Genomic DNA, 12812 nt, shown 5'->3' with positions numbered 1-12812 from the left:
TGAGTGAAAATGATGTGTCACTTTTTGTTCAAGGTACCTAGGAATGAGCTGAGTTCACACACTGTCCTCTCATGCCACAACAATCCTGGAAGCTATGGCAATGATATAAGATGAAGTCTGTAAAACTTCATTTTTCAGAGTAAACTCAAATGTTGCATGAAGTTTGAATGGAGCTACCAAACAACCCAGATTCGATGGGTAAATGATGGCAGAAATCACAAGTGAAAAGTGAATAGAGAACTAATCCAAACAGGGCACATTTTCAAAATCTATTTAGTAATATTATTAACCACAATTTATTTTAAAAATAGAGGGAGGTGCCTGGCTGGCTCAGATCACTCTGGTCTCAGGGTCATGAGTTTAAGCACCACAATGGAAATACAGATTACTTAAAATAAATAAGAAAAATAGAGAAACAAAGAGGGAAAAGAAAAGGAAAACTTCCTTAAAATATACCAAAATTTACCAGAAAAATATTACCACAAAATAAATGAACTTTTGGCCAAACTTTTTGCCATGATTTTAAAAATACTAAGTGAATCCTAAAAGAAGAAATGAGGAAGAGAGCACAGGGGAGAACAGACTTTGCAGAATTGTGACTAAAAGAGGATTTAAAAAAAAAAAAAAGACACTGAGAAAAGTGATTAGTGAGAATATGGTAGCTGGAAATAAGCAAAGGAGATTCAACATATACATAACTGAAGTACCTAAAAAAAAAAAGAGAGAGAGAACAGAACAATTATTTAAATATACTTAAAGATGAAAAAAAAAAATAAATAAATAAATAAATAAATATACTTAAAGATGAAAAGTCAGGGAAAACTTCCCTGAAGTATTCAATATGAAAACTCAAAGGGCATGGAGAATGACCCAAAATGATCAACACCAAGGCATCTTCATCCTAGGAAAGCCATTGGATTTACTAGAAAAAGATTATTTGGGCAGCCATTTGCATGACCAAGTCAATTACAGAGGAGAAAGAGGAAAAAGGCAGGCTGGCCTCCAGGTTCTCCACAGTAATAGCAAATGCCAGATGACACTGTGGTTAACACCTAAAAGGTATTTGAGGGTAAAGGTATGAGCCATGGATCCTACAACCAGCTAAGCTGTCTTTCAAGAAACAAATCCACAGGAACGCCCGGGTGGCTCAGCGATTGAGCATTTGCCTTTGGCTCAGGGCGTGATCCCGCCGGGGTCCTGGGATCGCGTCCCATATCAGGCTCCCTCTATAGAGCCTGCTTCTCTGTCTCTACCCCTCTCTGTGTCTCTTATGAATAAATAAATAAAATCAGAAAGAAAAAAGAAAGAAAGAAAGAAAGAAAGAAAGAAAGAAAGAAAGAAAGAAAGAAAGAAAGAAAGAAAGAAAGAAAGAAAGAAAGAAAGAAAGAAAGAAAGAAAGAAAGAAAGAAAGAGAAAGAAAGAAAGAAAAGAAGAAAGAAATCCACAGACACATCACTCTGAATGTATAAAATATAAAAACTCAAGGGATATTTTTCCCCCAAGAACTCTTCTTGCAAAATTAGAAGATGAACTTCAGCAAACCAAGAGATAACAGAGGAAACCAGAGAAACAGCGTTGGTGGGGGCATGGAGGATTTTAAACTGTAGAACTAATAAGATAAAATAAACGAGGGGGTTAGAGTGACAAATTAGGATGTAGATATTATATTCCCTATCAGGATGAGCTATCAACACAGAGACAAAAACAAGAAGAGGGTGAATGGAAAAGATGAAAAGTCAGGTTAAGTTTGCTGCTTGCCTGTCTATAGTGTGGCGAGTGAAGTAACATTAAACCTAAGCTGACAAAAAAACAAAAACAAAAAAAAACAAAACAACCTAAGCTGACAAACCAAATGACACAAGTATAAGCACATTTAATGCTGAAAAAGGAAAATGTTAAGTAAGACAACATTACAGACCAATACCAGGTGGGTGAGGAGAAGAGAAGAAAGGAAGAGAACACAAGCTAATTTATCACTTGTGGTAGGAACAACGAGGGCTATCTATAAATAAATGATCATGAAGTGAACCTATAATTATGAATATAACTACTAAAATAAAAATACAAATCTCCCTCAAATCAAAAAATACATATACCCACAAATGTATAAAAATTAAACAATATAAACAGATTATATAATGAAAGACTTTTTAAAAATTAAGCCAAAAAGAAATGATATAACAGAACTTGGACCAATCATATCTGTCTTACCAAACATATAAATACCCTAACTTGATAAGAAACATATTTTTAGAACAGATAACAAAGTAAAGCTCTAGTCCAGAATATACAAGAGACTCAACTAAAATAAAGCAATTTTGAAAGAGTGACTATAGAAGGGAAAAGCATGCTAGTAGAAGAAATTAGAAACTGTACTCTTAATACCAGATAAGGTAGTCTCAGGCCAAAAAAGCATTAAATAAGACAAAGAATGACACTTTATAGTGATAAAAGGTGCAATCCACAATGAGGTGTACATTTTATCTTCATACCAAATAATACAACAATAATATTCAAAAAGCTGAAATTGTAGTAATTAGGAAAACACCATACATCACAGTAGTCTTTAATTCACCTCTCTTTGCCCAGAACCCCTGGGTAGAGAAAAAAGTCAAGAAAATGGGAGAACTTAATAAAAGTTACTTACTACTGTAAATCTCCCTGATCAATACATTTAACTCTGCACCATATAAAGAAAGAATGTAATCTTTTCAAAAACGCTTGTGAGAGGTGGCTCAGTTGGTAAAGTGTCTGACTCCTGGGTTTCGGCTCAGGTCATGATCTCATGGGTCATGGGATGCCCTGCCTCAGGCTCCTTGCTCAGCACAGAGTCTGAAGAGCCAAGATTCTCTCCCTCTGCCCTGACTCCCCCCCCCCCAATATGCTCTCTCTCAAATAAATAAATCTTAAAAAAAGAAAAAATGCTTGTGACATGTTCATGAAAATTGCTATATAATAGGCCATAAACAAAATTTCAAAAAATTCCAAAAAGAAAAGTCCATTTTCTATTCATAGTACAGTAAAATATGAATTATTAACCAAGTCAGACAACAAAACAAAAAGTCTCACTACCTGAAATTTCAAAACTCTCTCAGATACCTCCTTAGGGAACAAAAAGGAAATACAAACTAAAATTGGAGAATTTCTAAAAAACATAAAAATAGAAATTGCCAAATGTTGGAACTACAAGATACAGCTAAGATCATTCTCAGAGGACAATATGCTAAATGCCAAAAAAAATTAACAAAATGAATAAGAGAAACCAAGAGAGAAGAAAACGGTAAAGATCAAAAGCCAAAAATAATGAGTAAAAAACAAAATAGCAAAACTGGGGATCCCTGGGTGGCTCAGTGGTTTAGCACCTGCCTTCAGCCCAGGGCGTGATCCTGGAGTTCCAGGATCGAGTCCCGCATCGGGCTCCTTGCATGGAATCTGCTTTTCCCTCTGCCTGTGCCTCTGCCTCTCTCTCTCTCTCTCTCTGTGTGTGTGTGTGTGTGTATCTCATGAATAAATAGATAAAATCTTTTTTAAAAAATAGCAAAACAGTAGAATAAATTATAGTTTGGAAGCTGTTTTTTGGGGGGTGGTTGTTGGCAGGAAAAACAAAAATGAGTAAACCATTAGCTGACATGCTCAAGAGGAGAAAAAAAGAAAAGGTAAGTACAAACACAGCACCGTCTATAATGGTAAAGACTAGAATGTCCAAAATGGTTAAATACAGTACACCCATAAACAGAAACACTACAGCTTTAAAAGAACAAGGGAAATCTTTATATACTGATATGAAAAGCTCCGCAAGATATGCTAATGAGAAGAGTAATATTCAGAATGACAAGGTACAGTAAGTTACCCTTGTATAAAAAAACAGGAAATATAAGAATTTATAATTGTATTTTCCTGTACATGAAAAAGAAACTTAGAATATACAAGAATCAAGACAGTTTCCAACTAGAAAAAGTGGAAATTGGGTATAAAGAGACAATGATAGAAAAGATATTTTCAGGCACACAATGTTTTAAACCTCTAGGTTTTGAGCCTTATAAATGTATTAATTTTTTAAAATGAAATTTTAGATTTGCATACAATCAACATTAATTCATCAAGTATCATCAAGCACCTACCAGAACTATACTTGGTGTTGAAAATTTACAAAATGAGAAGATCCAGAACTTTTTTTTTTTTAAGGTCCAGAACTCTTATATTAAGTAATCTCTACACCTAATGTGGGGATCAAACTCACAATCCAAGATCAAGAGTCACATGCTCTACCGAATGAGCCAGCCAGGTGCCCCTCCAGAACTCCCTTTTAAAGAGCCTATAGTTTATACAGTTTGGTAGGGATACAGATGACACAGCACACTGGGTTACGTGCCTGATTCTTTGTATGAATAAATTCTCTTGAAAGTGCTACAAGAGCACCCATGTGTACATAATGGAAACGAGGATGGCTGTTCAGGGAAGACGATTCTTAGTCTAAGAGTTAAACGGTGAGCCACAGATTTTCAGTGGAAAAATAAAGAATATCCCAGACACATTAGAAAACAGAGGCTTGGAAGTAAAGAGAGCAAAGAGTATTCAAGAAATCATTGCATATCAGGCTTTTGTAAGAGGAAGAGTGGCTAGAAGTTTGACTGAAGTTGAAGGGGGGCTAGACAAAAAAAATGCATTAAATATGATGTAATTTTATCACCTTCTACCTGTCCAATATTGAGTACTGGAGATAAAGTAAAGAGAGCCCCATCCCTGGAGCTTAGGCTAGATAACAATGTCCAGAGAAACCAAGGAAGCAGTTTTTGCAAACCTTTCCTGTCTCTAACTCTGCACATACTCAGCTGCCTCCACCAGAATGTTCTCTCTACAGTTCTCTTTCCCCAGTCATGCCTGGCCTAATTCTTTTCTCAAGACTCACATTAAATGACCCTTTTTCCAGGCAGTCTTTCTGGACTCCCCAAACTAAATCAATCAGTTCCACTTGCCATGTACTTCAAAGCACGCTGTGATTCTTCCTGGTTACTGCACTTAGAAGTCTTTGTCTTTCTTCTTCCCAAACTGTAAGCTGTGTGAATACAAGAGCCTAACCTGTCCTGTTCACCACTGTTATCTCTAGCACTAATCACAGAATACAGTAGATTCTTAATGAATTAGTTAATAAATGAATAAAATTTAGAACATAATTTAATCTTGGCTGATCACTCAGGTGGATTATAAAAAACCTAAATGACTGTATTTACATATTTCAGGTATATAAGACTATATATAGGTCTCTTCCTCATGGCTCTAGCATGCTATACACTTCAAGTACTCGTCTCTTTACCTTTGTCTCTCAAACCATCAATTGTCACTTCTATTACATTTAAGTCTACATTTCTAACAGATTCCAAGTACATCTAATTTGCAACTATTCACAGAGCTAAGCAGATAAACGGAGTTATAAAGGATACAACTAGCAAAGACTAATATGTAGTTTTTGAAGACTTTCTTACGGGGGTAGAGTAGGACAGAATGGGTACACAGGGAGACACAATGCTTTTTTATAAGTAAACTACTTAAACATCATTGCATGATTTCTTTTGTAAACAATGCCTTTTATTTTTGCTAACTTTGGATTATTCTGTTGTATATGTTCAAATAATTAATACATGTTTCCTCATTCAAATAAAAGAGTTAAAAAAGATCTGAAAACAAATATTCCATTGTATAAGTAAAGAAAAGAAGCACTTTTTTCACTTGAAAAAAAATCAGTATTTGAATTTTCATCAATGCAGGCTTAGTTTTTCCCACCTGCAAATACATAAAAGTGGGATGTGTCTCACAATTAAGGACTTAAAAATAACTGGCAGTATTTTTTCTTACTTTTACATAAAATAATGATGTGCCTCATAACTGATGTCACCTCAGATTTGATGAAATGACGTTCTCTCTTAATTATTATTATTAACACATTCCATCTCTCTTGTCCCACTAAGATGAAAAATCAAATGCTCATATTAATGACGCTGGCAGATTTAAAAACCAGTATGAAAGGAAAAAAAGGTAGTGATTTGGTTTCACTGAGAAATCTTACATCAAGAAATCATGGGCTTCTACCAACAAATGGACCTAATCAAAACTATGCTTAAGAAATCTTTTTTTAAGATTTTATTTATTTACTCACATGAGAGAGAGAGAGAGCGCGCGCCAGAGACATAGGCAGACGGAGAAGCAGGCTCCCAACAAGGAGCCCAATGTGGGACCTGATCCCTGACCCCAGAATCATGCCCTGAGCCAAAGGCAGACGCTCAACCACTAAGCCACCCAGGTGTCCCTATGCTTAAGAAATCTTTAGTGAAATTGCTCAGAACCCTTACCTTCTGGGGAAAGTATCTACATTAGCCATGTTGTATGTAATCATCATAATAGTTACCAAAATTACTTAATTATCCATTGCTGAATAAACAGAAAGGCATCTCCTCCAGGTTCCTAAGGTCAATGGTCTGAGTGGTCCTCCATATTTCAGGGACCATTAATTTAGTGTAATTTATAGAATTACTATTCTCTAAAAGCATTATGCGACTAAATATGCTTCTTGAATTACTAGCAACATAATCACTACTGTAACTTTTAATTCTAAACTATCATAATTACAAAAACAAGAACTTTTCATCTAAATACAACTGTAAAAATGATACACTCAATTAGTCTGATCTTTATACAAAATAAAAACTCTCCAAAAAATTTATATACCTTTTGTTATTTTTTTCTCCTCAGAGGCAAAAATGTAAACCAACTGCTTCTAGAAATGATTAAGTTATTAGAATTCTTAAGTTACTATTATTCTGGGATCCCTGGGTGGCGCAGCGGTTTGGCGCCTGCCTTTGGCCCAGGGCGCGATCCTGGAGACCTGGGATCGAATCCCACATCGGGCTCCCGGTGCATGGAGCCTGCTTCTCCTTCTGCCTGTGTCTCTGCCTCTCTCTCTCTCTCTCTCTCTGTGTGACTATCATAAATAAATAAAAATTAAAAAAAAAAAAGTTACTATTATTCTCAAATATTTTCTCTTAAAAAAAAAAAAATAGGTAAGCATCAGAAGAAATATTTCCACTAGAGCTAATGAACAAAAGAACGGAAATCAATGAGCAACAAGTTCTAGAAAATATACTGAAAACAATGATGTCTGTTGACAATACATATTTTTAAAGAGATATTAAATAAGGACATTTATCTTACAGTCATCACTATAGAGTAAAAATACTAACAAATTACTTTTTGTCTTTTAGTACCTACCTTTGTCTGGGAACTATAAAGAGTGCCCGTACCAACTTCTTCCTATTTGCTTTTGTATTCATGTTCATGCAAAAATCCATTGCTGCCTAAAGGAGAAAAAGCAAACTTTTTTCCTTAAAAATATTTTTTAATTTAACTAATGAAAGCAAAAACCACGCATGCTACAAAGGGCTTCTACTTGCTCCTAAACATTTCAAAATGGTTTTAGAACACTAGTATTATGAGCATATGCCAAACTAAAAGATCACTAAAACTTAAATTCTTCTCCTTTTAGATCTAAAAATACGTCTCACAGACTTTTTAATTACAACCTAGTGTTAGAAACAGAACCCCAAGTGGGAAGAGACTGAAGAGCTACCATGAATTATCTGCCAAATAATTATATGAAACAGCAATTAGTGCCTTTGAGTTTACTGACGTCAAGTAAATCAACATTAATATCAGAAAAATATTCGGACAGAATTAAAAAGTAGCAAAAATAGTTACCAGGAACCCAGAAAATTATTGTCAGTAAGGATAATCAAAAATGAACAAGGATAAAACTAGAAATGAGAGAAAGGCATATATTATTCTCAAGAACCTGTAAAAGTAAGTGCCTCAGCATTGACTAAAAAGGTTTAGTTTAGTGTCAAGAGTCAGATTTGACAATTACTTTAAGAAACCAAATCACAGGACTGTAATAAATACCCAAAACTGTTATTTAGTACAGTATCCATTTTATACTGCAGTAACAAAGAAGTGCATATTAATATCTTCATCACTATGACTGACATACAAGTACATAAAAAAAGCTGGGAAAGGTGTGTGTTCTAGGAAGGCACTGGAAAGCAAAAATATGAGTAACTGGTATTTTTAAAATATAGACATGTATATTTTTTAAATGTTAAGGATTTTCAGTATATGTGTTTTAAGAAAAATAAATTATACTTTAAAAAGGAATAAACTACCTTTAAATATACTTCTGAGGCTAGGCTCTCAAATATTGTCCTTCTATAGAGGTTCATATGTAATGTAATGAGTAACAATTATTATTAATCTCAATCCTCAATCTGATAATTTCTTGACTATTAGATGCACATACAAGATCCACAGAGTTCCCAGATCTATTAAGAACTTCTACTCTTCACTATGGACAGAATGCACTAAAATACCTCCCATTTGATTAAACCTTTGATAAAAGAAATGGAACACTAATTAGATTCAACCCAGGACACTAATTCACATTGCAAGTATTCACCAAGATCAAAATTTTACATCAACATTTGTCGAGAGAGTAAAATCAATTTAAATTTTTCTTCTGTTTGTAAAAAGAGTATAATAAATGTTACTAAAGCTTACATTTTATGACACTAAATCTATCATAGCTAAGTAATAAAAGAGAAAAGAGAAAAGTACAATAAAATGCCCTTTAAGCAATTCACCCATATGAAACATTGAAAAATTCTGGACCTAATAAATAGAACCCCCAAAGTCATGTACTCAGAAAATAGGTTAACACTGGAAAATCTCTCTCTCTCACTCTCTCTTACACACACACACACAAAAAAAACAAATCAACATTTTTGAAAATATAAAGAAACATTTTAAATGGCCAATAATGGCTTATGTTTCACCATAAATTACAAAACATGAATAAATATATTTCAATAACTACCTTAGAACACTGTCCTTTAAAATATGTAAATAGTTTACATACTGTAGCTAAATAAATTTTATAAAGACAGAGAAGGAAATATCACTTCACCTACCACAATAATCAAAGGACAGTTAGGTAGGAAAAAACCTACAATGTTCAAAACTCTCCACAGATTAGGAGTCCATAAAGCATGTCAATGCCTAACACACAGTAGGGGTTCAATAAATATATAGAATAAATAAAAGACAACATAAAAAGAAAAACTGTAAAAATTAATAAATTTCAGAAAATTAATAAGAAAAAAGTTTCATATATATATTAATTCTTAGATTTATCCAGTCCTGTCCTATGAGAAAAAATGGAAAAAAAGGAGTCTCTCTGGTGGTATGTATCTGCCTGAGGAACAACTGCTGATTGACAACTCAATAAGCGGTATTCTGAAAACTTGTTTCAAAACATTTGAGATCAATGAAAGTTCAACAATCATTTATTTTATTAAATAAAAATAAATGTTTATGATCATTAAATGTATGTAGAAATACACATTAAAAAAAATAAACACCACCATAAATGACATTATTCACAGAAGTTACCTAAAAGAAATCTTCACTCTGGTCTCTTTTTTTTTTTTTTTTAATTTTTTTTTTAATTTTTTTATTTATTTATAATAGTCACATAGAGAGAGAGAGAGAGAGAGGCAGAGACACAGGCAGAGGGAGAAGCAGGCTCCATGCACCGGGAGCCCGACGTGGGATTCGATCCCAGGTCTCCAGGATCGCGCCCTGGGCCAAAGGCAGGCGCCAAACCGCTGCGCCACCCAGGGATCCCCATTCACTCTGGTCTCTACATTGTTACATAATTACTGAATTCAAAGAATTCTTAGATTTTTCTGTTTCCCAAGTACTTTTCCTTCTTAAGCTGTTTGGACCTTTGTGAATGTATATGGAAGAAATTCCTTTCATGAGTATGCTGACTCCCCAGAGGAACCCACTGGAGTCCAACAGAGAAGAGTGGTTCCTATTTTTCTTCTGACTCTCAGACGGTTAACTCAGAATTTACTGTGCAGTCATTACTGGCAATAGCTCTTTTTTTTTTTTTTTTAAGATTTTATTCATTCATGAGAGACACACAGAGAGAGAGGCAGAGACACAGGCAGAGAGAGAAGCAGGCTCCATGCAGGGAGCCTGAAGTGGGACTCAATCCTGGGTCTCCAGGATCACACCCTGGGCTGAAGGCAGCGCTAAACCTGATAGCTCTTAATACTGAGCTGAGCGCTACAGTATACTTTATAGTGCAAACTCACAACAATATGACTATATACAAAACCAATGAGATCCTTCCCACCTTCAATTTTCATGAGAGTACTCAAACTGGGGTATGGAGGTGGAGCAGGAGTGTCAAGGTATCTGTCATCCTGTTTATGCCACATAAATGAAAATATGAAAATTTGGTAGGGGAAAGCTTCAATCATATTTCAAACTTAAGTTCTTGAAAACTGTTCACTGACCTAATCACTTTAAGAAGTAAGCCAATTTGGAAACCGAGTTTCAAGTCTACTTGATTACATGAAAAGTTACTAAAATACTTCTAAATGATTTGGAGGAGGACTAAATGAGCTTTCAAAGTTAAAGAACAACGTAACTTCTATAGTTCTCTATAGGAGGCTGTCAAACCATTATGACAAAAAAAAAATGGCTTAAAGCAACAGTTTTCAAACTTTGGGTGTCTTTACTTTATACTCTCAAAAATTAAGGACCTGAAAGAACTTTATATAGGTTGTATTTAACATCATTTACTGTGTTAGAAATTAAAACTGAGACTTTTAAAATATTACTTCACTTAAAAATACCAATAAACCTATTGTTACTTTTTTTTAAAGAAATAACTATATACTTTTCAAAATGAAAAAAAAATTAGTGACAAAGTTATACTTTTTTTAGAAGATAGCTAGATTTTTGTATCTACTTATGCATTCAATCTGTTATGATGTTTTTGTTTTTTGGATGAAGTAAATGAAGCAAATCCAGCTGGAAAAGGAGGGTGTATTTTAATATACTTTCCACTAATTGTAGATATTCTTTGATAATACACCGAAATACACTTGACAAGTGGTAGCTTCCTAATGGTTAATTGCAATGTGGAATCAAAACCATATAAATCAATTTTTCATGCTACGTTACATTAAAATCCATTGGTCTATCTTGCACTTTTGAGTGAATCTTTAACATCCACGCAAGAATTCTGTAAACACTGTCATGCACTTAGAACAATGGTTCACTGAGCTATGCAGATCTTCAACACATACATATTATATATTTAAAATTATATTATTTAATATCACTGCCAATTTCACCAGAAAAGTCTCACCAATAAAATCTCTTCAGAAAAGAATTGTGAAGGTATCACGCTTATGGTGGTAGACCTAAGTTTCCCAAAATTATAACTTTTGGTGAAAACTTCAACTCATTCGTTAATACTTTGTTGCTGTCCTTGAAGTGAGATGCTCGCCTTGTTCATGTTGGAAAACTGTCTGCTAAATAACCCCAGTTTGAATAAATAAGTTTGTCCATCACTTCTTTCAAGTAAAAATGGTATTCTATGAAAGAAAGGAATTAGTTCAGCTTGCAACTCAATCACACAAATGGTTTTTCTCAAGACAACCTTGAGAAAGCAGAAGTGCCTTACATGCAATCCCCATTTTTTCAGATTAAAAGGATGTGCATTCAAAGGTTGAAATGAAATAAAATCACAAACTTTTATAGAATCATCAAGGAGATTCTTAAGTGAAAGTAGCACTCTTTAATTGCAAATGCGTAGCAGTGAAGAATACAAAGGCTAAGAGTACAGTTTGCTACCACTGCACCCACTCATACTAAATTACAAGTTGCTTTTGCAAATGTCAAAAACAATGAAAAGGCGGGGCTAGGGGGACCCTAGTATTGGTATGAAGAGTTTTAACTTTATAGACCTCATGAAAGCGCCTCTGAAGACTCCAGGAATTGACAAAGCATACTTCAAGGATTTCTGGTCTAAAACCATATTTTCCACACTGTGGGGTCCCTACATGAAGGGAAGAAGTGTCAAGCCAACAGGATTCTAGACACACTTCCACATTCAAAGAGAACATCTACAAATTGGCTCCAATTTTCTGTTTATCTGGATTCCCAGTAAGATTTTACTTGAAGAAATGTTCATTCTATGGCTAAAACAGTGCAAAACCCACAGACATTCCTAATTAGAACTATCCCATAAGGTCTATGTGCTTGTATAAAGTTAATCCATAACAATTATACCTTGTCTATCAGATCTCGGTTGACACAGTTGGGCAACTGCTGGAGGAAAGCATCTACTATGAGCTTGAGATGAGATCCAGTGCTGGCTTCTTCATCCTCTTGTTCTAACATAATAACAAATTAATTTTTAAATAGGTTAAGAAAATGTATACAGACAATACAGAGAAACATGAATAGAAACATTAAGTTATATAGGAAATAGATAATCTAGAGTTTTTCTTACTGATGAAAAAAATGGAAGGCTGTTTTGAGCTATTACCCTAAAGTCTGGGTATCTCTCCAAAGACACTACAGTCTTCCAGATATCGAATATAAAAAGGCAAACTTTCGCGTTAGTCTCAAAAACTTAAACATAAATTGCATGTAGTTTTATAGTGGATTTGTTATTTTTATCTGCTAAAGCATCCCTCCCCCATGTCTTCAAATAACAGCACTCCCATCACACTTGTCTTTGAAAGCAACCCATGGAATTCTGATAGGGAAGGACACATCCAAAGCACAGCACATCAGCTTCTGCTTAGCCACAGGCAACCATGACACAGGACTAGCCAAATCCTTCCATGATACTTATGTACAGACAGTGTGAGAGACTCTCTTTTCTTTTGATGTTACTAACTGAT

General features: G+C 34.5%; 1 protein-coding gene across 2 annotated transcripts in view; it reads right to left on the bottom strand.

Moving 5' to 3' along the window:
- UPF2 (UPF2 regulator of nonsense mediated mRNA decay) overlaps positions 1-12812 on the bottom strand; it is a 103586-nt gene that overhangs the window by 59232 nt on the left and 31542 nt on the right. For both annotated transcript variants that reach the window (XM_041766607.1, XM_041766609.1), the window contains exons 7-8: positions 12193-12296; positions 7264-7349 (exon numbers count right to left, since the gene is read on the bottom strand). In XM_041766607.1, coding sequence (XP_041622541.1) covers positions 7264-7349; positions 12193-12296 — 190 coding nt within the window. The remainder of the gene's footprint in view (positions 1-7263; positions 7350-12192; positions 12297-12812) is intronic.

This window comes from Vulpes lagopus, chromosome 8 (assembly GCF_018345385.1).
Source record: "Vulpes lagopus strain Blue_001 chromosome 8, ASM1834538v1, whole genome shotgun sequence".
NCBI lineage: Eukaryota > Metazoa > Chordata > Mammalia > Carnivora > Canidae > Vulpes > Vulpes lagopus.
This window is presented reverse-complemented; position numbering and strand designations above follow the sequence as displayed.